This window comes from Motacilla alba, chromosome 8 (assembly GCF_015832195.1).
Source record: "Motacilla alba alba isolate MOTALB_02 chromosome 8, Motacilla_alba_V1.0_pri, whole genome shotgun sequence".
NCBI lineage: Eukaryota > Metazoa > Chordata > Aves > Passeriformes > Motacillidae > Motacilla > Motacilla alba.
In genome coordinates this window covers 27411880-27434124 of record NC_052023.1, presented here as the reverse complement: position 1 = coordinate 27434124, position 22245 = coordinate 27411880, and the positions used below count along the sequence as shown (strand labels likewise).

General features: G+C 41.5%; 1 protein-coding gene across 4 annotated transcripts in view; it reads left to right on the top strand.

Moving 5' to 3' along the window:
* Nucleotides 1-22245, top strand: part of ABL2 (ABL proto-oncogene 2, non-receptor tyrosine kinase) — a 42790-nt gene that overhangs the window by 904 nt on the left and 19641 nt on the right. Inside the window, exon 1 of one of the 4 annotated variants that reach the window (XM_038144296.1) lies at nucleotides 17741-19435. The exons of 2 other annotated variants lie outside the window; for them this stretch is intronic. In XM_038144296.1, coding sequence (XP_038000224.1) covers nucleotides 19369-19435 — 67 coding nt within the window. In that variant the 5' untranslated portion in view covers nucleotides 17741-19368. Of the gene's footprint in view, nucleotides 1-17740; nucleotides 19436-19941; nucleotides 20368-22245 lie in introns of those variants that run through there. One more of the 4 variants, XM_038144297.1, reaches the window with a different exon arrangement.

Genomic DNA, 22245 nt, shown 5'->3' with positions numbered 1-22245 from the left:
CGAGACCGGAAATGTTTCATGTACACGTCTCTGTAACCTCTCTTAGAAGGACCCACACACCTTCAAATCTCCTTTGTAACCATGTTTCTTTTCTTTTAAATATATATATACTTATTTGTGCATTATGTTAAGATGTTGCCAAGTTTTGGAATGTAAGATCAACTGAAACCTGTCTTCCTTGACAGGCGTGTTGAGAGTAGATGTGCGGATGCATCTCAAATCTTAAAGACCTGAATCAGCTCTGGAGAGCTTGGCTGGCTTGGCTTTAAGTGGAGAGAGAGTTGTCAGTGTTTATAAAGCAAGGCTGCTTCTGACAATACACATTTTCTTTTGCTCAATAGAATGAGCTCAGGCAAAAAGATATAGGAAAGTGCAACCAGCAGTCTGAAAGTAAATATCATCTTCTGTGACTGCTGACATGTAAGTATCTATCAAAACAAGAGCGCAGCCCTAAATCTGGTTCTTAAAAATCTCTGTGTTATCGCAGCTTTTGAGTTCAGACAGCAGTATCAGCTTTTAAACCAAAACAGAACATGCATGCCAAGTGCCTGACCCACAGTTAAACTAAGAGTTATTTTATTGCAACTTCACGTTTTATTCTTTGTATTTTTGTACTTTAAAAGGCACTTTGGCTAAAACATTGCTATCACGGACTGCACACTCACAGTGTTAAGGACATCTCAGAAGTTATGCACATACCCCACTTTCAGTGGGATGTGCCTAAGTCTTTAGTAGCAGAGTAGGAATGCTGTAGAGACTGCTGTGTACACTCCTGCTGATGTCAAACTGTCTTCTCATGCTTTGGTACCAGGATGACTCTTTGGTTCTGCTCTTACAAGGCAAGGACAGAAAGGGCGTTTGTGGGAAGTGCATGACAGCATGTGGGGATGTGTAGTGACTTCCCAATAACACAGTTGACACTGACTCAAGCACTTCTTTTTGTTACTGCTGCATGTTTTGGTAGTAATTCAGTTCAGCATCTTGAACAATTCCTTCTAGCTCCTCCCCACACCCTACTAAATTTCAAAGGTAGACAGTAGGGAGAATTATTTACATGTAGTGGCAGGGAAATGGAGAGGAAAAGCTTTCTGAAGCATGCATGCACACCAGGAAGACAAATTACGGGCCCTGCCAGCCCTTCTGCTCTGTCTTCCATAGAATGAGAAACAAGAATGAGCCTGGAAGGCCAAGACACCGAATAAAACTGTTCAGTGCCACATAAAAAGAATGTTGCTCTGGGATAAGAGTGATGGTATCTTTCAAAATAATTTCTCTACTATTTATATTGCTTAGGTTATCTGCTTCAGTGGCAAGGTAATGGATGTAGCTTTACATAGGGTCTTTACTTAGGATTGTTTTTGTTATTTTCCTTGTAGACTGTAAAGGAAGGTGTGTCTTAAAAAACAAGGAACAGCTTTTTGTTCTGTTAGATTGTGTAGAAGGTGTGGGACTTTTTGGCAACCCAGGTTTTGAGACTTTCAGAGCAGGTTTCAAACTCTCTTCCATCTTGGTGAATGTCTCAGCTGTGTTAAATTGTTCCCTGATTCCATTCACATTTTACTAGGAATGAGTTAACAAGTCAATATTAATAATCGGTAGCAAATGCTAGTAAAGTTGGGTACCTTTGTAAATACTTGTCTTGGGCAAAATCTAAAATGCTTGTAGTGTTCCTAAATCTGGAGTTCACTTCCTTTGGCAGAGAAGCTGTTTCCTGTGATCCTGACTCTCCTTGTCCAAGGGAATTTTTTATCATCAACTTGTATTCTCATTTTTCATTTAATGCTATTGCTCTCCTGTTTTAGCCAGCAGCAAGCCAGGTTTTCTTTAAGTGAGTCATATACTTCTGCTGCTGAGATGCTCTGGTTGCTGGTGGTATTACTTGACCCAGATGCCTCTTTTCTAGTAATTTCTTTCTGAACTCAACCTTCCATCCTTTTTCTGGGACATGTATTCACGGTGTATGGAAAATGATAGCAAAAGCACAGGACTGTGGGTTAGCACTCTTGGACCAGTGGCTAAAGCAGCCAGTCGCTGGATGGGGCTGGATTATCTTCCTTCCTTGGCTTTCCTTGGCACAGTCATGGATGTGGAAAAGACAACCTGTTTAGAAATCCCTACCTTTTGTGGGCAGCTTTCCTACATGTTGTGCCAGCAGCAAACCTTGCTGAGTACTCCTGCCAAGGTTCATTTTGAGGGGTTGTTTCTTCTGGATTGTTTATTAAAAGGGTGGAAATAAACTAATGTTTTCAGCCTCAGACCCGTTCTGCTCCAGGATTTTGAAGAGCAGTTTGAGTCAAATGGATGAAGTGTAAAACCCTTTTCACTAAGCTATTGGAAATCTGAGACAGACATTTTTCACCCAGCTGACTTGAACCATAGATGTCCTTGAAAATCAAGAGATTGAGTACAGCCAGTTTGTCCCATGATTGTTTGCTGGGTTATAGTTTGTGTGGCAGAAGCCCTACAGGAGAGGCACTGCCTACTTCAGGATGTACTTTTGGAACAAAGAATTTGAAGATGTTTTCTGTTTTATGGAAAGATCAAGGGATCTGCATCGTGGCACTCCACTATTCCATCATGAGAGCAGACACCTGGACTGCTGGGGCTTTCAGCTCACTGTGGTGTTGAGTTCTGTGTGTGACATTGAGCAGAAAAGTCCCAAGCAAGCTGATACACTCGTGTGATTCCATTAGTTATGGAGCGGAGTTCCAGGATGCAAGAAGATAATAATGGAATGTGCAGTCTTCTGCAATTAGCCCTTGAAAACACCCCTTTGTGAGCATTCCTGGCATGTTGTCAGTGACTTATAAAAGCAGGCTGGGGATTGTAAGCGTGCTGGTTGCTGGTGGTGTAGTAGAAAGGACGAGTGTGAACATGAGGGTTGTTCAAACACTGGTGTTCCCACGTGCACTCCACTGGAATTCGTGAGCACCACAACTCAAGAGGGAAGAGCTGCCGTGAGCAGTAGGTACAACCAAATTCTTACAGATCAGTGCAACCAGCAAAGATAAGAAGTGCTTGCATTAAAGGATGAGCTTTCCCTTCCGGAGAAGGAACAGGAGAGTGAAGAGGGAAGTCAGTTATCTCCTTATCCTTTCAGAAATTTGTTTGAGGAAGGGGGAACAAGCAACAACGACCAGTAACTTCCAAGCTGCACGGACTCTACTGAGCTGGTTTGACCTTTGAACAGTGACACTTGTAATTTTCTTTCAGAAGAGCACTGATAACAGGCTACTGTACCAAGATACTCTTTGGAATGGTGTTAGCATGCTTTTCATCTCCAAAAAGACTTGCTGAGTGTTGTAGAGCACATACTGCAGGAAAATCAGATTATTTAAATCCTGGCTGGGAAGCCTTTGCAATACCTGTTTGCAATACTGCTACAGTTGCCTTGGTGATATATTTTGGGGTAGTGGAAGGCTCTGCCACACTTGAGCTTTTGATCCAGCGGGCACAGGACATTTGCTCCCTGTTTTGTTTTCTAGAGGAGGAGTTTAGCAACCTTTTATTATGTGCATCAAGGTCAGGCTAGATAAGCCTATACTTTTAAAAATAAAATTATCATTAAAGCTCCCCTAAGGCAGTCAGAGTGCTATGACACATGATAAAGACATTCTAAAATAGGAAGAAGCATAAATAACACTGTCCCTTTGAAATTCTGAAACTGAAAAGCTGGATGCAGGAAAATGGAAAGAAGGAGAGAAAATAGGGTCAGTTTAACAACTGCACTTTGTGGGCTGCCTAAAATGTTCTTTATTCTTCATCCCAGTGAAATGCAGCAAGCTCAGGCCAGAGCTACTTGCCCACAGACTTTCCTGTCAGTAAATGCCCCGTGCAGATGGAATATAATCACTGTATTCAGTGCCTGGCTTTTTGTACTGTAAATCAGAAATCTTGTGGGACCACAATATATAAATAACTCTTAACTAATTATTTGGGGAATAAAGGACAGTCGAGCTGAGTGTCTAGAGGAACATCCCTTGTAGAACATGAATTTGTAGGCGTGTTCCCTGTTGCATCCATCTTCATGATATCTAAATTATTCCTGCAGATCCATTGCATTAAATATTGATTTTTATCCCTTGTGTTAAGCTGGGATTTTTGCATAATGAATTTTGCAAAAGAGAGGAGACTACCAACTCGATGGAAGGGACAATGTAGTACTGACTACTGATCTAATTCTTTTCACATAGACAGGGAACACAGTCTGAAGAAGGTAAGACTGAAATGAAGTTACCTCAAAAGGTTTTTACTCAGAACCAACTTAAAAATCAAATTTCAAAGCCCAGACATATCTCTAACTTCTCAGTTCTCCCCATGTAGCAGATGGTGTGGTACAAGTTGTTCTAGCAATATTTCACAAACTTGCTATTGCTTGCAAGTGTAATGTTTTGCAAAAAAAAAAATTGTGGGATTTTTTTTGGAATTAAGGACATGGCCAAGTGAACAAATCGGTGGGAAATGAACAGGGACACACGAGCAAATTGTTACAAGTGTCTTAAACCATCCTTTTTTAATCTACCGGGATCACCAGCTCACATAATTAGACTGGGGAGAGTTGGCCTATCTCCTGGAGATGCTCTAGCAGGCTTGGCTTCAGGAATATTTTATGGCTGGTACTTATTACAGATTCTGGGACAGTAAGCCTGAAACCATGTTTTCTCTGGTGCTCAGGAGGAGTGACCTGCTCTGTGACCCACTGGAGCATATATCATGTTTGTTTGTTCCTAAAGAAGGCCAGTCCTTGCCCAAGTCAAGCTGTACTTTTTAGATCTTTGTTTTATAGCTAAAGCCAGACGATCGTTAGCATGATTTATTCTAGCTCATTTCTCTTAGTTGTCACAACTTAATGTTTCCAGGATACTTACTATCCATAAACTGCCTTCTAAGTACTGCTGACAGCTGACTAATTTACAGTCAGAAGAAACTATCAGAATCCAGCTAACACAAACCAAGAACCAGCACTTTGTACTCGCTCCAGTAGGGATGCATTGGAAAGTTGTTAAAAGTAACGCAGCTGGGTTTTGTGTGGTGGCTTGCGGAGCTCGTTTTCACCTGGTTGTGTTTCAGAAAGCCAGGGATGGATGGATGACCACAGAGCAAAGCCTCAGGTGCATCCTGTTTCCAGCCTGATCTCCCAACTCCCCAAACCGTTAGCAGTGCTTCCAGCAGCCTGTAATCAGGGGTGACGCGAGGCCTGCAGTGCAGATGGCCCCAGGCCTGGCTTTGCAGGTGAATCTGCATAGAGTTTCCTCCTTAACGGCCTTCAGCAGAGTATTTACTGGTAAAGAAATACTTCTCTTGAGTGTTTGGGCCGCTGGCAGCCTCTTTCCTTCTACAGAGCAAGAAAGAAAAGCTTGTGCTGAGGGGCAGCAGCCCTGACCTGCTGGGTCTGAGGTCACGGTTTTCTCACCTTACTGCATCATCCTTCACGTTTCTCTGGCTTTGTGGTTATGAAATACTTTATTTTGAAGTATTTCTTGGTATTACCCATAGAGATTGTTCTCTCTGGAATAAGTGACACTTATAAAACCATTGAGGCTTCCTGTTGGTAACGCTGCAAACCACAACAACAAAGCTTAGTTCTATTACCCATATCTGCTTAGGAAGTTGCCTGTGCTTTGTGGGCTCTCTATAGAGACATGTGCATCTCCCACTATGATTGCTTGTCTGCAGCTGGGTGTAAATTAACTTTTTAATAGGTGGCTTTCAGTACCAGCTAATTCAGCAGAACAACTTAAAAAACCCCCAAAAAACCAGCTCTGAAATAACTTTCCCTTTTTTGAAGGGGAGACAAAGATGTACGGAAGTACTTCACTAAAAATTAAATTAGTTTTATTTCAATCTTCTGGTGCTCTTTAGAGGTCTGTTAAACATACTTCTTTACTTCTTTTTCAAGAATTTCCCCTCCTCTTCTTTTATAGCCAAACATTGTCCTTAGAATCTTAATATTACTAAGATCCTTCAGTTAAAAATAACTACATGTATTAATAAACATGGAGCTTCGCTTACATTAGTTTTAAAGTTTTCTGTGACAATAGTAATGCAAGAATTGGGACTACAGTTAAATAAGAAAAGTAGCTGTTAAATGAAGGAACACTCATTTTTCTATAGGACAGCATGCCTCATCCTTTAATTTACAGTGCTGCTGGATTGGATCTTGATGTCTTTCCTGGTTTGTTTAGTGTTTTCTTGATTTTATTATTTTCTACTGAGGTGAAATGGAAGTAGCTGCTTCTCGTTATAAGCTATACGTGGCAAAGGCATAGGAACCATCTCCTGCTGCTTTTGGGTCAAGTTAGCAATTGAATTATAGGGTAAGAGGAGGAGAACATTCTGGATTTGTGACCCTGTGCACCTCCATGTCCATTTCTCCTTTGTTTTTCTAATGCTAATCCCAACAGAAAGCATCAAGCATGTCTTGGCTATTCCTATTTGTTGTCTTCTCAGCTAAAATCAGCACCGTGGCTAATTTTGAAACAGGTTTCAGGCTTGCTTCTGGTTGAAAGAAATTGTGTGAATATTGGCTAAATTATATGAATATTATACATTTTGGAGCGTGTAGCATAGATCACGAAGCGTTCCTGTTTTTCATATTGTGTTTTCAGTCAGATTCATTTTTTTTCAAAAAGTTAGCTGCAGAGAGTGGTGTTCCTCAGCAAACACCCCAAAACCTCCAGGAACTGCAAAGTGAAGAGACATTTCCCCATCACAAATCTGTGTGCACTCCAACATGGCCTGGGGTAGGAGCTTGTTTAAATATTGTCATATCCAAGTAGATTGGTATTACCTCCTACATTAACCCTAACTGTCAGAGATCTAAAAGGTGTTTACAGAGCACAGATCTGTTTTCTAGACAAAACTCCAAAATATTTGTACATTTGAATTTCATAGCTCCTGGATTGTGAAGATAACCCTTCAAACCCCAGCTGGAGTGTAAATTAATATAATGAGGCCTTCCTTAGCCTACAAGGGCAGCTCAGTTTCTGAAGATTATTTCCTAGGCTTTGCTGCTCGGGGTTGGTTCTGCTAACCAGCAGTGTCACAGAGTTACCAAGACTGTTCAGTTTTACTGCTGCTATTCAAAAACCCGTGGGAGGCTGCACAACTGATGAGAATATCAATTTTGGGTTGCTGCTTAGGAAAGCCAAGAGCAGAAGTAGAGCTAAGGTACAGCTGGAATGGTATTTCTGAAAATTGCTTAATAATAGAAGGAAACTGGAAAGATTATTTAGATTAGCCTTAAAGGGTTTTTAAAAAAAAGAAATTTTAAAGTGTTATTTCCCACCCAGCAATCTGTCAAAACTGGCCAGTTAATGAAAGTGTAGTGCCTGTTTAGCAGTAAAAAAAGCCTTTTTATGCCAATCTTTTAAAAGTTGGTACAAATTGGGTCATCTAGGGAGAAGGAAATGCGCTCTAAGAAATCTGAATAACCTTGAAGATGTTTTGACTAGTGACCTAGCTTCCTTCTTCCATTAGATCGCTGGGTGCAGCAGAACTCAAAGTTATACAGGCCTGAGCTGGTTTGCATAAACATGGACTTAATGCTTGTGTTTAATGCAATTTTTGCTGAAAAGACAAGTTTGAATTGTAGGGCTTTTTCTGTGTTCACCATTCCCTTCAGTACAAGTGAAAAGGAAACAGCATCCATTCTCTGAGAGCTGATTTGTGCTTCATTTTGTCTTGTAAATTAAGTTTTTTCATCTATAAACTGACAAATAAAAATTTTCAGTCTAATAAGTGGCAGCTCTCAGGCTCAGTTCCTAGATACTAAAGTTAAAATAGCAAGTTTTAACAACTCAGACTGTGAATTGCAGAGTGTCCTTTGTGTGCTCTTTGGAATATTGTTGTTTTTAGTAAGTGGAGTCTTGGTAAAGTTGCTCTCCCAGTGGCAGCTTGATCAAGGCATAAAGGCTGGGGTGGAGGTGGGACCTTGAACAGGTGCTCTGAAAGTGGATTCTTTGATCATTTTGTGATGATATCTCTCAGTTCTGGTTTGTTTTCAAACCTGCTTTTCACTGACTTGGATGGCATCGAGTAAGCCTGATGAGCTTTATCATTTGTGGCAGAAAAATATAAATTAAAAATAAAATAGTGAGAGCCACCTCTCTGCAGGATTCCTGTGCTCTCCTCTGCTGCCTCAGAAGGTCAGTAGGGTTTGGCGAGGTTTTGGCATCTCTTTCTGAGGCAGGGAGAGGCCTGAGCTTGGGGAGGGATGAGCAGAGCTTGTGTGATCAATAGCGCTGTGAAACCTGTGCTCTGGCCTAATTACTCAGTGAAGCACAGCAAAATACTTTTTCACTCGTCATCAATTGTACGCTCGTTGTTTGGGGTTATGTTTGTTGGGTTTACATAATTTTATATTGGAATAAGTAGAGAAAGCAGAGGTATGTTATGAGATTAAAAAGGCTTCATCTACAGAAGATCCTTAGAATAAATAGGAAAATGGTAGTGTTTTGTAATGCTAGTGTTTCAAGTTATATTTAGTCTTTTTTTAAAATTCAGGATCTTAACCCTGTGGATATAAGGTTTGCAACATAGATGTGGGGAAGGAGCTGATTTTTCATGTCAGAAGAAACTATATTTTAATTTTTTTTTACTAATTATTAAATTTGAGTCTGATATGAACTACAGAAGAACAACAAGCCCATTTTTCATATTTTTTTTCTTCCAGAGGTGCATTAGATGCCTTGGGATTGATTAGCACACTCAGTAGGTGCTCACATGCTGATTGCAGTGGCTTGGCCTGCCATAGCTACCCTAAGAGATAGAAGTCTAGCAGGTTGAACCCTTGTTACATCTGCTTTGTTAGAAATTGTTTTCACTTTTAGGTCATCATAAATAAATATATTTGAGTTCTTTAGGGGTAAAATGTACTTGGAGAAGGCGCTGTCCTCTAAATCAGACAGATTGTTTGTGTGGTAATTATTGCACTTAGTTAGAAATACAGATGTGCTTTAAAAAGTTGAAGTAGACCGCAGGGCTTATGTCTGTCAGAGCTGAGGTTGGCTGTAGTATTGTGCAGAAATTCAAATTCTTATTTTGAATATGCCTGTATAGCTTCCATCTACTTTGTTGTCAAAGGGTCGAGCTAAATTTGGCTGAGACACTTGGCACGTGTCTTTCTTTCCATGCACACACAGGCTAGCACCGTGACAGCAGAAGCACAGGGACATGTTCTGTGTGCCATGGTGGCATTTCTGCTCAATAAAACACCTTGGTTCTTATTTCCTGCTCGGGGGCAAAGCCTGGAACTGCTCCTAGGTGCAGCCTGACTCTGGAATAAAGCTCAGCTGGGCTCCCGGTGCCTGCCCTGCTCCAGGTGGGGACTCAGTTTAACTTGGAAATTTTCAGCTGACAAGGTAAAAGGATTGATCGCAGCTGCTCGTGCCGAACTGTTTCCAGCCTGCCACGAGAGGGTGCTCCAATGCCTTCATGTATCCATTGCTAAAAGGTTTTTTCCGCTAAGAAAGTGGGGTGTGTTATTTACCATTACTGTGTTACAGTGCAGTGTTTTAAGTAAGTGTTGGGTTATAAAAGCAGGCAGGATCCACACGGCAAAAGGCAGATGTGGCTGTATTAAGATGTAACAATACATGTTTGTTTTGCTTTTGCCATTAAGAGCTGGGCTGCTTCCCTTTTAGTTGTTTTGTTTCTGTTGGGCTTTATCCTAAGTTAACTTCATCTGCCAGCAAGGGAGGTTTCCCAACTTGTTTATGTGCAAGTATGCAGACAGCTTTCGTGCATGGAAGGACATTAAATCTGATACTTTTGCTAGGTAATCTGAGCACTCAAATTAAGAATCACTTCTCATTGCTTCTGTGCACTTCTCATCTGTAAAATTACAATTATGCTTGCTTGGTTTATGGAGCTATTTAGACTTAATTTTGGCACAAACAAACCCAGGAAAGCTGTCTGCAGGCTAAATTAAATGTTCAGTCATACACTCTTGTCTCATCCTGTAGGCTTTGGAGAAATGTGTTTGTTGTGGCTCTAGCCTGTATTTCAAAACATTTGTGGCGTGGTAATAGGTCCAAGGGAAGGGTAATGTTTGTGTTAATTGTTGGACTTGAAAAGTAATCTCAAAGCACTGCATTTTGCTCAGTGTTATCTCTCAAATACCCATAAAGAGACTGAAGCTACAGTGAATTAAAACAGAGAGAGAGCTGTAGAGTAATGTCTTTGTCTGCCTAGCAGGAGGGAATGCAAAGGGAATCGCAATAAGCATTCATGCACTTGGGCTGGTGGCTGGGAAACAGGATCTCTGCAAGGAGATCCCAAACCTGGTGTTTAAGGGCATGTAATTACCAAAAAATAAGATCACCTGACGCCACAGGTGGTGTTAGCCATAGGCTGCTGAGTTGTTACACTAAATTGGGATGCATTTGTGTTTTTCTCAAAGTCACATATTAATACAAGCCAGTGGAAGGCCATGCTGAAAGAAACACATTAATCAGTCCTAAAACAGACTCCTGCAAAGGAGATATAAAAACCTGTTTAAAATGCAACCAAGGCAGGCTTCCTGTCTTGCATACTGTCATGCAGAAGCAAAGGCAGGACTTCTGGTATGCTGTAGATGCCCTTTTATTCTCCCCCAAACTCTCCTAACTTGCTACAAAGTTGAGTTCTTAGGCGCATTTCAGGCCTTGGCATCTGGTTTGTTACTTCCTCCCATCTATTCTTCCTCTCACAGCAAAATACTCTTCGTCAGACAGTTACTCCCTGAGCTGCTGGGAGGTGGGCTTGTAATTTTTGAAACCTAATAAAAGCTATTAGGCAAACAACATCTCTGTTCACAGTTAGTAGAGAATTTACTTCTAGTACATAGAATTTACTGTTTTCATACATCAAAGTGAAGGCTGCAACTCCAAGGGTTGCTCTTGTGCTCTTAGAAATTAGATAGTGGCCCTGTGTTGGGAACAAGTGTCATTCCATGGACAATACTGTATGAAATGAAGGTATAAGGGGAAACAGAATTGAATGTCCAGGAACTGATGCTGGTGACTAAGTAGGAAGAAAAATTGCTTTTCCTCAGAGCATTTAGCATTCTTACTCAGCTGGTGTCTTATTTGGAGCCATATCTATTCTGAAAATGAGACAGCTGATGCACAGTGTCTTCTCTCTGACTGTGTGCTCCTAGTTTGTTCCCAAATTCTTTAGCTTTGTTGACAAAGGATGTCAGCTCTAGAACCTGGAATACAGATGTGCAGGAGCTGGAGAAAATAGTTTCTCTCTATGAAGGTACCATCTCTCTCTATATATATATATGTGTGTGTGTATATATAAAGATACTAGCATGAGTAAAAATCCCTGCAGTTAGGAAAACTATTTTCCGTGGTAGTTAACTATTTAATTTTTTTTTTTCTGCACTGGCAGAGTAGTCAGTTTATAAAAGGAAGACTTTTTGTCACACAGATAAGTGAGGCATGAGCACACAAGATGGTTTATGCAGCGCATCTCTAGCAGGACTATGGAAGCAACACCCTTTCCACAGGCCTTTTTTCCAAGTTTGACTGTAAGGCTTTCTATTATGCTTTGCCCCATGGCAGGTTTTTTTTACCTTTTTTGATGCTTGAACTCAAAGCTATTTATTTTAATCCTACTTCATTAGTGTGAGTAGGAGTTTTTGTTTAGACAACATCAGTAGCTGTTTTCAGTGTCTTTTATGACTTTGATTGAAAGTGTTATTTATTAGTTAGATAGTGTGAAGGTTTTGTAATGAAAGCTCTGAGTATTGCACTTTAGGAAGGATCACTGATCAACACCAACTTGAGTCCTGCTCTGCCATAGCTTGCAGATATTTAGGAAGTTACTTTTGCTTTGCTTCAGACCTCCTTCATAGCACAAATTTATCCTACTACTCTTTGGGGCTGTCAAAAGAATAAAATACCAAAACTGCAAGACACTCGATATATCAAGTGCTACAAAAATATCCTGTGTAGTATCAAGCCATAATATTAGCATGCCCTGACTGAGAATGTTGTGTAGGCTGTGAATTTAATGTGTCTGAGAATAGGCATTTACTGCTGGTGGAGCATGGTTAGCAGCAGTGGGAGGAGTCAGCCACAAAGCAGGTACAGCCTTGGCAGAAGTCTGGGATTTAATACATCCTCTTGCTTTTCCATCCTTTAATCGCTCATAAAACATTTCAGCAGAGGTTGTGGATCTTACTGCTTAGTTACCTGAGCAGGGGTTACCTGCTAGAGGGTCTAGAAATAAATCTTAGTAGAATTCATATCCTCAATGGGAAAACATCATTGTCTCTTGTCACAAATCTATAAAGCAATGGTCCAGATTTAGAAAAACCCCACAGTTTGGGATGAAATACTCATACTGCTGTTTCCTGACTGCCTCTTGACTACAAGAAAATCAGTGGGTGGCAGGTGAGCCCTCTCAGCTTTGCATGGTAGCCCTCATGCAGCTTTAAATCTGAAAAAAAAGTGCCTGCACACCTCATTGTGAGGAGGAATGCCTGGTCCTTGCTTCCAGAGACAGCTGCACAGCTAGCGCGTGTGTCTGCACAATGATCCCCACCCCAAAGCTCCAGACAAAACCAGGAGAGGAATCTCAACAGCTGCAGGAGGTTCAGATTATGAATCCTAATTAGGGTTAGGAGTTGGTGGAGGTGTTTCTTTTCAGAATTGTCTAGTGGTGGTTGGAAGGGCTCCGTACCCCAGTTCAGGTTGGCAGGGTAATGCTAATTTCTTCACAGGGGAGGAGTTCTGGTGATCTGAGCCTGTGTGAGTGCCACATCTCTCTAAAAATAAAGAATGCTCATATGGACCATAGTGGTTTTCTGTGCCCTACCGGGGTGCTCTTAGTTCTCCTTCCTCTTTTCCCCTGCCCAAGTTACACATGTTTTTGCACAGCCTGATTTTTCCAGTTGTGTTTTTTCTTTGAGAGGAGGGTACCACCCTTGCAGCTCTTATGACATTGGCAAAGCTCCCACAAAAACTGGTTTGAGTCCTCCACACCCAGACCTGGTTATTTTTCCTCACCAGTTTAAAGGAAAAACCTGTATTTTATGTATTTGTCTTAGATTACAGCAGCCACCTTCATGCACTAAAAACAAGCCAAGACTATCAGTTTCCCTGTTAGTCTGTTTTACCTGTAGGATGCCCTACCCTTGCTTTAGAAACAGAATCATTAGACTCCATATATTCTGAGTAACTTAGTCTCAGCCCTGCTTCTGCAGCATGTATCTCTTGTATGAAGTCTGTAATAAATAATCTGCCTGCAGTATGCACAATACATAATTTCTAAAAGATTGACCAGGAATTTTTGAAATAAGAGGAGTAGTTTGGATTTTTGTATTTTGTTTGTTTGGGATTTTTTAAATTTTTTTTTTCATTTTGTTTCGTTTTTTGTTTTTTTTTTTTCCCCACGATAGGGAGGAGTTATAAATTGATCTAGGAAGTACCTGATCTTGAAGTAAAGTTTTACAGGATATTGCCTACTTGTATCCTGGTCACCTGAATGGCAATGTGATAAGGCTGAATGGATGGAAACTTGTCAAAAGAGACCAATATTTGTGCCCAAAGAATCTAGTTGTGCCAACGAATCTGTTAGTCTGGTTTTGTAGTAATTAGGAATGAAGTTCTTAGCCTGGTAATCTTTCACTGCATTTTCATTAGACCCAATTCAGATGTGGAAGTTTTACTGAGCAGGCACATTTGACGTTGCTGGGAAGAGGAGACACCATCCCAGATTAGTCAGTCCTTCTGAGGGCTGATTCCACTTGCTGGATTTGCTCACAACTATTTGATGTTTGCCATTACTCAGTCTCTGGCGTCAGAGCACAAGGTGTGACCCTGTATGTTTAAGTCACTAATCTTTTTAGAGGAAAAAAAATTTCAAATCTTGCTCTCTGCAGGTCCCTGCTGGATGTTCTCCAGGCTCTCATTTTTTGTGTATCAGTCATTGATTTGGGTGCTGTTCAGAGGCTTTCCCTTTTTGAGGCACTATTCATGATGAAAGCATGACCTTAAGGTGTGTTGGTCCCACAGCCTCTGCTGATGCATCGTGCTGGAACTTCAGCATCCTTGCTGGAGGAACTTAGTGTGCTGGGTGCTTCCAATTTTCAGCTCTTGGGTCAGTTTTTCAGGGACTGATCATACAGGCTTTTAAAAAATTTAACATGGTTATGCGTGTGTGGTTTATTTTAGACTTAGAGACTTAGCTCCCAAAGCAATAATAAGTGCATGTTTCCTTGCCTCACTGTTTTTGACAGTTTTGGCACTTGCTCAGCTCTATAACCTATCCAGGTTACTTCTAAGCAGCAGCACCTCTGTTATATTGACTTTTAAGTGCTTAAAGTAGCTTGAAAATAGTGAGAAGACAGTTTCTGGCAGTGATGTAGATGAACAGGAAACATGTCATTAGTTCTAAAGACCCTTCAAATAACTTCCAAATATTAATTAGCTCCTGATTCTGTGAAGTTCTTCTAAGCTGAAAATCCATTTTAAAGCTGAAGCACAGCAGCTTTCAGTCAGGAGTTAACGGGATCTGCCTCTGGGTGCTCCATGGCTGAGGCATGTCTTGCAGTTTGCCTCAAGGGTACTTTTTCCAAAGAAGTTTGCAAGTTAAGTAACAGTCACAGCAGCTTGGAATTCCAAAAGAGAACTGCCCTGAAAGGCAGGTTTAGTGGCATCTCTGGAAGCTGGCAGTGACTGACTGTCCTGTAGTAAAGAAGGGGTGTCCGTAAGGATGGGGTGGAGAAGCCCTTGGCTGGAAGCAGGATCTGCATGGGATGGTGGATGTTCTGCTTTCTAACTGCTGTACTGAGGAGAGCTATGGTCATTTAAATATCTTCAAAATACAGGATTGCCATAGCTAACTGCTGTTAATAGTAGAAATGAAACTGAAAGGTCTCCCGAGCTGCCAAAAGCTCTGGAGTGGTTTAATTTCCAGTACCTGGACAAAAGATGGAAGACAGGATCCCTTTGCTGTAAGAGGCTGAGTCAGAGTGAGTACAAGTTTTGGTCACTTGAGTAGCTGATTTGGAGTAGGTTTGTACTTTGAGAGGCTCAAGAGAGAATGTTTTGAGAGCAGCACATGGAGGACTGCCTGTTGTCTTGGGATTTCCAACTTCAAGACAGCACCTGGTGTGCTGGTAGAGCCCAGTAGTGAGCCCTGATCCCACTTTGTGTGGCTGGGTCCTGCAGGGATACAATACAGCCCTGTGTAATCCAAGCAGTCAGCTGTCTGACAGCCAGTACAGGCCAGCAACAACTGGGAATGTTTTTCTGTGGAGTGGGAGGAAGAAGGAATGAGGTGGAACTCTGTCAAATTAGAAAAAAGAAAATATCTCAATTGAGCAAGAGAAAGGGACCTTTCTTGGCCTTTCAGACCTGAAGATGTGGGGATGCTGCAAGTTGGCACAGCCAGACTTGGTCTCAATTTCAGTTCAAAATGGATATTTCATAAAACAACACTCCTAAATGAAGCAGTCTTACATAGCTCCTGGAGCCAGCTGTATGGCACAACTGGCAAAAGTCTTGCCATGAATGTAGCAATGTCCTTCTGCCAGAGCCTTTTATTGGCTCTGTGGAAAAGCATCTTGCTATGCCCAGTAAAATCCACCCAAACTGCTGCTGTGGATGGATGCAGTTGAGGAACTAACCAGTGCTTTCCAGAGCAAGAGGAAACCGACTGCTGAGTGAGCCATGATGTTACACCTCCCACTGGGAATTTCCAGCCCTTTCCCTCTTCCTTCCTCCCTCAGAATATATATAGTAAACACACTAAATGAAGCACTGGGGAGGTGGCACCCAAAGGCAGGAGCTGTAGCAGAGGCTGAGTGGCCCCAGTTAACAGTAGTGACAGTACCATGGCCAATCCTGTAGCATCCCAGTCATGCCACCCATCCTGGCTGCAGGGGAGATGGCTCAGACAGCTATGCTGGTATTGAGTGGGAGGAAAGCTCCTTAAATAACCACCAGTGGCTCCTATTCCCTCAGCATGTCAACACTACGTTGTTGTTTTATTCTCTGAACAGGAAAAATTAGTCAAGTCATTGTGCGGCAAGTGACAGAAATGAAATAATGTTTTTTTTGCTTTTTTTAGCTGCTGGATCTGTTTTAGCATGCAGCAGATACTTTCCTTGCCATTTTGCATTTCTGTTCAAAAACCTCCAAACAGTGGATGAAAACCAGAACAGAAGAGGAATAGATTTGGGTAAAATCAGGGGAGTAGCATTCTGTTAAACCTCATCACTGACTGCTCCAAAAGAACACTTATCTAGGTTTTGGGTTTGGAATACCTGCATTTTGAGGGGGTAAGGCAGCATTGGTGCCTTCCCCATCATTGTTAATCTTTGCATGTGGTTAAATTACAGTTCATAATCCATTCTTGAAAAGCCTTACTCTTAATATACCTTACACTGTCTGCCTCATCTCATTCCAGGTGAATACCAAGTAGTGTTGTGGTGCCAAATCAATAAAATATGATTTATTTAATTAGTATTGTCTCACAGCCCGTTACAATTCTAGATAATTCCAAACAACTGTTTTCCTCTTTGATATTTCCCCAGCACAAGGAGGGGATGTTGGCAGTGGTATAGAAAAACAGACCATTAGTATTCAGGTTAGTGTTGTAAATTGGCAACAGATCTCAGCTCTTTTGGGGATTTGTCTTTTGACAAATTGTTAGACAAATCTGAAATTGTAACTAGCTCCCTTATGATTGTTTGTTTGTCTGTAGACTAGATTCTGCCCTTGCTAGCCGAATTGAAGGGTAATCTAAGTATTTTCCCTGCAATTTCTGCTTTTTGAAATGGCAGTCATGAACCTAGGCAAAAGATGTGGCCTAATGTGTCTGGGGAATTACGTCACTCATTTCCACACTGTTGTACTTTGTTTGCTTTTCTTTACTGCTCTGAAAACAAATCAGGGACAGTCAAGCTTTCCTCCTCCTGGGTTATTTCTCCCTAGAGCAAATGATGCTTTCTTTAACCAGTCTTCTGGTTCAGCAGTCTTCTAGTTTCCTTTGCAAGGTAATTTTTTTTTTTTTTAAAGTGCTCCTCACCTTAGGATAGCAATATCTGCTGACTTAGTCAGACCATACACTACTAGCCACTGCTTGTAGATATTACTTGTTAGAAGACCTCGATTTTTTTTTAGTGGATAGGGTCTGGAAATGAGGAAACTCTCAGACAGGAATAAAGTCTTTTACTCAGCTTTCTGATTTTCCTTAAATTCAACTGTTTGTTGTTTTTTTTCAATTAAAAGCAGCTATGACAAATGATGTGAAGAGCAAAGCAAATGGCACGTGCTAAACTTGCTTGCAGGAGGTTGAAGAAGCAGAACAGGATTCAGTGTGATCATGCAGAAGGTGGGACACAGAGGAAAACGGTTCTGCCTTTGCATGTGAGGTATTGAGTTCTGAGCTGCCCCTGTAACAACAGGAATCCATTTCTGAGCTGTAATCAGACATATCATGACAACATTTAGAACCATAGGCTCTCTTCAGCCTGGAGGAGAGATGGCTGAGGTAGAATGAGAGAAGGGCTTATAAAAATCATGAGTAGCAGAGAAAGCACCTGCAGGTACTGATCATTTGGGATTTGCCTTGTAGAGATTGAGAATGATCAAAAGAAATTAGGAGATGTCCTGTCCAGAGCCAGTCAGAGCCTGTTCATTGTTCTACAAGGTGCTGTGAGCTCTTGGTCCTCTGGCACCAGGATTTTGTTCATGTGTGAGGTTAGTTTGCAATACTTCAGACAGCAACTGGACAAAGGAAGTTTAACTGCAACAACACAAGCTCTGGCTCAGAAACACCTCGAGTACAACATGTTGGAGGTTTGGAAAGTATTCTGGAATAATATGATTGCCCTTTTGCCAGGCAGGATGCTGGGCTGGAAGTGACCCGGGACAGTGGTTGTTGTGTGCCTGAAGAATCCCAGTTGTCAGCTGGCTGACTTGCTTTTGACATTTTAAGTGTTCTGCTAAAAATGAGGAGCAGGACTTGTTTTTCCTGTCATACTTCCTTTAAATGTTCTATAGTTTTGGTGTTAACAGTCAAAAAGTGCTGTGCTCCCTAAAAGATAATCCACAGCTTCGCTGTAGATGTAAAGCATCTTTAGTAGCAGACAGATCAAATGTGTGTTTGTGTCTTAACTGTATAAAATTCCATCAAGTTTAATACATTGGCTAGTCTTACCTCTCTTGAAGTAATTAAAAAAAATATTGTTTCTTTGATTATTCTGTCTTAAAATATCTGACCTACTGAATAATATCCATTACAAACATACTAAATTATATAAACATTTTCAACCCAGTTCCACTTAACTTATGCACAATTCTGTCTATTCACTTGCTGTTATCTTTCTTTGTAATAAACTGATTTCATTTCTACATCAGCAAGTCAAACCTTTTGTAGTTTTAAGTACTTTTAGGAGCACTGAACCTGCTCACTCTTACAGTGGCTTCTTTTCCTTCAAAGCTGTATTAATTCTTCCATAACCCAGGCAGGATTTTCCAAAGACATTATTTCAGTGAGTACATTCTTGACTTCCTACTGAATTCTGATATGTGAGGGCCAAACACTGCAGTTAGATTTGAAAAAGCAAATGTGGTGACACAGCCTGAAACTACAGAGCTGTGGCAGCGCTGGGCTTGGAATTCTCCCTCTGGAGTGGCTGGGCTTGGAATTCTCCCTCTGGAGAGGCTGGGGCTCGTGTTACCCTGGTCCCTGAGCAGCTGCTGGGCTGGTGCTGGTGAATGGAGCCCCTTGTCTGCTCGGTGGAGCCAATGACAAGTGTCTGGCTTTCACCAACGGGAAGCGGTTCCGCAGCCGGAGCTAAGTTTAGTGCCATGGATTTGTTCCTCTGACTTCACATTCCCGCTGCCTCCCCCGCAAAGGAAATCGGCCCAGAGGGCTGAGAAGGAGCAGGATAACTAAACCTCCCTCAGCCAGGGCTCAGTTGGATGTCAGGGGCTTTCCACCTTAGGAGTTTTCCCTGGTTCTGAAGTTCACAACACGGCATGCAATTTTTGGGCAAGTATTCACGCTAAAGCTCGGCTTTTCTTGGAGGAAAGGAAACACTTGTTTGTTTTCTAAGACAAATGAATTTCAAAGGAGGCAAGATCACAAGGGTATTTTAGTCAAATGAAGTAAATATTCTAAAAAGAGACCCCCTTCTTTGTTCAAGAGAAGAAAATGGCTGTGGACGATGGTTTGAACAGCATATTGGTTGCTGACAAATGAGGTTGAGAGTTTTGTGATTTATTTTTAGCTGGAGAATTTTTTTTTTAAACAGAAGTACTGTGTAGCCTTGGCAGTTGCTGCATATTCGGTGTGGGTGGATGGAACTGAGAAATCGCATCTGTGCTAACAAGCGTTTTGGGATTCCATTAAAAAATTAAACTCATGTACTGGAAACTGAAGCTGTACCAGCTCACCTGGGGAGCTCTGCCCTCCGAATATCCTCCACAAGGTAAGCAGTGCTGCCTGTCTGAGGCACTGGCAAAAACACTTGGGCCTCAAGATGTGGCATCACTCAGATTTGGGCTATTAGATTGACATTTTCTTTCTCTCCTGAGATTACAAGTCAATGAGTTAATCTCTACCCTCTCCTTCCAAGTTTTCCCTCTAACTAAAAGGGCTAAAAATAAATTTTAAAAAGGCAGCTGAGAAACAGTTTAATGTGGTCGTTTATCCAAGTGCTGAGTCTAAGGAGAGTACCTAATACTGTAAGGTATCTAATAAGATGTAATTATGTCACTGGGAAAGCAGCTTGGACATTTATATCATATTAGCTCTAAGGTCTGATCAGTTGGTGCTTTACAGCTGCAAAATAAACCTCTCTCCAGTTAGCCTTGTGAGTGTGGGTATTTCTGGTTTCTTCAGGGATCGGCTGAGCTGTGATTTCTCAAGTAGCCTTTTTGCAGAAGAGCTCTTACTTCAAGTGTTTGTGTTACACTGTGAGTAAATAAGTACCCATTTGATTTGCTTAGAAGTAGATAATATCTGGCTTTGATGTGGCCAGTAGTAGCAGCTCCTCTGGAATTCTGCTGCAGTGAAGTGTAATCCCCATTAAGCAACTTCTCTCCCAAGGTACTGATTTAAAAAAGTGCCAAATGACTTGCTGTGAGCTGTCGTGTATTTGGCCATCCCACCTTTCCTGGAGCTGGACTGGGTGACCTAATCCTCCTCACCCTTCGCACTGGAGAGGTTTACTGGAACTTGCCAGGACAGAGGAAGAATGTCAAACACGCTTTTGATTACAGTTTCCCAGTTACCTTCGAAATCTGTGTCCCTCCGTAGCACTCCTTTCCCTAAAGCTGGCATTGTGGGGGTGAGTTGCTGTCTGCTGTGGGCAGCATTCAGAGGAAGAGGGACTGGAGCTGCAGTACTCAATGGAAGGAGGTATGTGATACAGAGCAGTTACACTTGCTGCTCTCTGCTTGTTTCTAGACTCGTGCAGTTGCAAAGCTGACTGCCTCTATAGGAGCTGAGCAAATCCTTGGGAATTAAGGGAACAAATACTTGGATACAGTGTTCATAATTTTGTAAAAGGGTTACCTTTGTAGTTTTTTGTTCTAAGAACCTCTTTGTATTCAATTTTAATTGCATTAAAATCTCTCTTCAGGAAAGAAAAAGGTTTTTTCCTTATCTGCTGTGCTGGTGGGTTTTGGTTCCTCACCCAGAGGCCCACTCAAAGAAGTCAGGCTTGGACTGTGTCTGGTCCAGTGCTTCTGACCATTCCCAGTACCTGTGCCAAGGTGCAGGGAATGTTCTACCTTCTAACAGCTGTTAGGTCCAGCTCTCTTGTGCTCACATGGGTACCTCACCCTAAAGTGCTTTGTAAATGCTTCTAAACCCTCATCATTTTGCTGGCTGCACTTACCAGAATTGCTTTCCTGACAGAGTTCTATGAAAACCTTAGAGGTGATGAGAGCCAGCCTGTTTGGTTAACAGTATTGTACTGAACATGATCAATAATTCATCTACTTCAAAATTCTCTCTTAAAACAGCAGAGCTACCAAATGCTGGTGTAGATGGTTCAGTCACAGCCTATACTTTGATCTATGAAGAAATTTATGCATCTTGGTTTCAAGGAATGAAGATTTTCAAATGAAGGCTTGGGAGTTTAAGTTTGATTTATTTCATGCTGAATTCTGCAACAAAAAGCTGCTTCACCAGAAATTAGTTGAGGAAGAAATAGGGAAGCACTGCATTATGTTGGTAATGGGAGAAATGTGTCACTGACATCTAAGCAAAGAAACGGGCTGAGGGACACCTCTGATTGCATTAATAACAGAGGGAGGGGATAACTGGTACCAGGGAAACAGAGACAAGCAGTTTGTCTAAAATCTTAACACAGCTAACCCCTTGTAATGTTCAGGTAGACAATGTCTTGAATTCTTCATACATTGGTGGAACTAAATCAATTGAGATCAATATCTTTCTCCTTTTTACCAATTACATTCAGTAACACCAAATCCTAAAACTTTGTCTTCCCTTGGATTTTTGTACTAAGCTAGCCAAGAAGCCCCTCTTCTAGGCAAAGACCCACCACTTTAACCCCTGTTTTGTATCAGCACTTCATCATGTTGCAAAATTAATCTGTTTGCAAGGCATAAAGCATATAGAGAACCCTTTCTCCATGTATTTCTCACCTGAAATCAAATATCACTTTTATCTATGTCAGATATATTTTGATAATTGAGGCATGACAGTGCTGCCAGCTTGAAATATTTCCTTTTCTATGATGTGAGCTGTTCATGATGCAATTTTGTCACTGACTCTGAAATCTCCTCCCTTTCTGTCTCTCCCAGCCTGGTACCATAAATAGAAACCTACTCCTTGCCCATCCCGAGTTCTTGGCTTGGAGCTGTGTTTCTTGGCTTTCCTCAGTGGGTTGTTTACAATACTTAAACCTTGCCCCACTCTGTGGGAGGCCCAAGGACTAACTGTGGGTCTGTGCTTGGCTCTAGCAAACCACATTATTAAGAGTCTGGTTGCTTGCAGGAGAGGAACACCTAGGAATGGCATTTAGGTAGTGCCTGCATTTTACCAAGGCCATCTGTGAGCTGTCTGACCCCTTTAAACTGGTGTTTTGCACGGCCACATGGATGTCAGCAGAAAAACTAGGTGGTCCATTTAGGTAAAAGCTGCAGTCTGTTACAGGGTAAAGGAAGTTCATAGGTCTGCTTCAATACTACCACATTATTAGACAGCAGAAACTTGGCCTGTTCAGCACTGGTTGCTTTTCAGTGCCTAGCTTGTCTTGAGTATTTTTGG